Source organism: Pygoscelis adeliae, unplaced genomic scaffold (genome assembly GCF_000699105.1).
Source record: "Pygoscelis adeliae isolate BGI_AS28 unplaced genomic scaffold, ASM69910v1 Scaffold19, whole genome shotgun sequence".
In the NCBI taxonomy this organism is placed as follows: Eukaryota; Metazoa; Chordata; class Aves; order Sphenisciformes; family Spheniscidae; genus Pygoscelis; species Pygoscelis adeliae.
The window spans coordinates 260,862-264,772 of record NW_008825533.1 but is presented as its reverse complement, the minus strand read 5'-3'; the positions used below and the strand labels follow the sequence as shown (position 1 = coordinate 264,772).

The 3,911-nt window shown below is 37.5% G+C and overlaps 1 protein-coding gene across 1 annotated transcript in view; it reads right to left on the bottom strand.

The window, feature by feature from the left end:
• The window catches only part of MSH3 (mutS homolog 3), a 123,298-nt gene that overhangs the window by 29,350 nt on the left and 90,037 nt on the right, over positions 1–3,911 (bottom strand). Inside the window, exon 19 of the mRNA XM_009331783.1 lies at positions 2,054–2,168. Within this exon, the coding sequence (XP_009330058.1) occupies positions 2,054–2,168 (115 nt within the window). The remainder of the gene's footprint in view (positions 1–2,053; positions 2,169–3,911) is intronic.

Sequence of the window (3,911 nt, the reverse complement as noted above, 5' to 3'; positions counted from 1 at the left end):
AAACTAGAGGCATTTTAATAAACTGGGTTCCCACCCACCTCTCTCAGAAAAAGAGAGAACTCAAACCAACAGTAGAGGCAAAAGTGATTCTACCATGATCACTTGATTTTGTAATATTCAGTATTTAGAAAGCCAACATAAGAATGGGACTAACAGGGGAAAGTGCATGATGATTACTGAATGAAATGCTGAATTTTTTGTAAATGCCATCTGTCACTTTTTCGGAGTTGATAAATAATTTTGAAAACATTCCCTGAAGTATTGCACAATATCTGTATCATTGTTCAGTATAGAACAGCATTTAAAAATATTTCCAGAGAAATACATACAAATTTGAATGGTGTTTATCACAGCAGTGCTCGACACTGATATCTGTTTCATACTTTTTCTATATTTACTGTATGAAAAGGCAATTACGTATTCAGAGTTAAGTTGCAAGCTACTTTTTATATTCATTACAAACAGAAATGTAGTATTTCAAAAAAGATATAGATAGGTAAATATTTAACAAAAAATGCCAAAAGGACATGTAATTTAAAAGACAGATTTTAGTTTTTCAGGAAAAAAGAAGGAAACAAACTAAAATACGGTTATCAGAAACAGATATGTGAAATAAAATACAGCAGTGTTTCCTACCTATGGTAATTGCATATTTATAGCAATTTCAGGTAATTTAGGTCATACAATTTAGGTAACATTGCATAGAAAATATTAAGAAGTAGCTCCCCCACTTTCTTTGACCTCTTGACAACAATACCAAGCAAGTAATAGGCTCAACATCATTCTCTATTGCAGAAAACAACAGTCAGAGGGAGATTTATGGGTAACATACAGCCTGCAAGCTGCACATGGGGGATCTTTATCATATGTTAATATGAAAGGCTTCTTACAACTCATGTGCAGTCTACAGAGCATGTACTTGATACTACATAGTGAAGAGTCAGAGCTCCAAGTCTGCATTCTCAGATTAAGGAAGGCTGTATGAAATTAATACTTCCAGAAAGAAAGGAAAACACATAGTAGAGAAATACCTAAAAAAATATCTGAGCTATCTTAGAATTAATTTGGAAAACTGTGCCTGTAACATGTTACACAGTGTTGTGGTTTAACCCCAGTTGGCAACGGAGCACCACACAGCCACTCCCGCGCTCCCCCCTCTGCGGTGGGATGGGGGAGAGAATTGTAAGAGTAGAAGTGAGAAAAACTCATGGGTTGAGATAAGAACAGTTTAATAATTGAAATAAAATAACAATAATAACAACAATAATAATAATAGAATACACAAAGCAAGTGATGCACAATGCAGTTGCTCACCACCCGCCGACCGATGCTCAGCCAGTCCCCAAGCAGTGCCCCCCCCCCAGCCAGCTTTCCCCAGTTTATGTACTGAGCATGATGGCACATGGTATGGAATGTCCCTTTGGCCAGTTGGGGTCAGCTGTCCTGGCTGTGCCCCCTCCCAGCTTCTTGTGCCCCTCCAGCCTTCTCAGTCGGCAGAGCATGGGAAGCTGAAAAGTCCTTGACTAGTGTAAGCACTGCTCAGCAACAACTAAAACATCAGTGTGTTATCAACATTGTTCTCACCCTAAATCCAAACCACAGCACTGTACCAGCTACTAGGAAGGAAATTAACTCTATCCCTGCTGAAACCAGGACACAGAAACTTAAGTTGCTGCTATTCTGTATATTAAAAAACTCCACAAATGTGAGATAAAGTTATGACAAAACGCAGACTCCTGATGATGCTGTTAAAAAATTGTAGTTATTCATTTGTTTTTCAAAAATAACCATTAAAAACTTTCATTTTCCTAATTTTGAGATCACTTTTCTTTATGCCATTAAGACTGAACAAGGCTGTAAAGAGAGCATCTGGCTGCAAGATATCAGAAAAAGGACAAAACAGATGTGATCACACCTAGCAGTATCTCTCTGAAATGCAACCAAGCAGACAGTTGTATGATTAAATTACTTATTTAACTTCTTGGCCAAGAAGCATATGCCAGATTCCTTCCCTTGAATGATTTTGAAGCTCAAACAGTATCTCAGTACTTACTGAAAGGTTAGTGGTATTTGGAACATACTGATCCTGTTCTCCCAGTAGTACATCAATCACAGGGTGCCTCCCATTTTTTATAATTATTTCTCGCCGATTATCTTGCACAGTTGGTCTGCAAAAAGGAAGAGACATTAATTTCAATGTTTATTGTAACTGATTTATTTAGAACTACTGTAACTAAAGTCTGCACGAGGGTCATCTATGATGCAGATTTTTGTGAAAAAAATACAAATGACAAATTAATTACTGCTATCAAATATTTCTGAAGACTTCCTTGGTTTCATTCAGTTATTAAAAAACATTAGCAGATGGGATAAAGATATTTTAGAGTATTTTCTTCATTTTTTCATTACCTAGGGAATGTTTTCAGTCATTTATGGGTATTCTAAAGGCCTATTAAGAACTACAAAATGAACAAGCAATAGCAAAACCCCCAAACTGGAGGACAGTCCACTTTCTTCCCACCACTGCACCAACTTATGCAAAGTGTCACCTTTTGCAGATACATTTCATATTCTCAGAATGACCTTGCTGATGAACTGGTCCAGCTTCTTACTGCATTAAATCCTAACTGGAGTGTGGGAGTTAAGAAAATTGTCCAACTATGTATATTATGACTGATAACACATTAAACGATACGAATCAAAGACTACAGTATGACAGAGCTGTAACTCTCCTATAAACATTAGCAGCTCTCCTAAACCAACAGCAATTCCCAAACATGTACAAGAGTCATCAAACAATAACTGTCTATAGAAAGAGCTTACTATCTAAGTTGAAACACTGAAATGACAGTACCTTTTTAGAAATTAATATGCAAACCAGATCAATACTACTTACTTTTTTCTCTCATCTCCAAACCATGTAAAAAGAAGTTTTATCTCAAATGCTTCCACCTTAACTCCAAATTTGTCTGCATGTCTACTAATATAACATGTATAATTATGTTACATATCTCCATGTCTGAAAAGCTTCATCTCCAAGAGCTGTGTGTTCTTCACAGAACAAAAAATGCAAAAGAACCATGTTCCACTGAATTATGACGATGATTTCTTTTTGTTCTCTGCAACCTAGGTTTACTTTTTCATCGTAAACTGAAGTGCAGCATTCAACAGAGAGGTAAATGTGGTTTCATGTCTCAGCAACATTTCCTACACTAGACATACAATCACTCTGAAATAAGAACAGTAACTTAGGAAAGTGGCAGCAGCTGAGAAAAAGAGAATGCTGGAATAAAGCCACAGAATTTTTTGACTGGAAATTAACTAACAATTTGGGTGGACTTGAGAGGGAAGACAAGATGTGGGGAGTGTGATTTTTCTTGGGTTGAAGAATGATGATGCAATTTGAAAGGAAAATGGAAGTAAAATAAATGGCATATTAGGAACACAAAGCACTGGGGAAAGAGGTGCAAGCTGATAATGGTGTGGGTTTTTTAGCATAAAGATATTTCCAGCAGTTGTATAGCTGAGATGAAACCAATATAGACAGAGTCTTAGGCCTTCGGGACAAAGAAAGGAAATTTCACTTTCCATTTGCTGGAGGCTAAGCTGTTTGGAGCTGTAATGTGATGCTCTGAAAAGGGAGGAGCACATATAGAAGCACTTCCTCCTGTACCTCTCCACTTTGCATTTAAGAGAGGGAGATAACAGCTAAGTGATCCATTTGCCATTTTACAATTCTGCCCTCGTCTTTGGAAGTAATTCCCGTTTTTTAACTGCTCGAGCCTCCCTCCCTGTAACTGTGAGACAGGATGTGGTTTCAGGATGCCATGAGCCTTGCTGACTGCCTGTTCTGGTTTCAGACAATGGGACCTGCAGAAGTAGGGCCTCAGCCACAGTCATTCAAAAGGTCT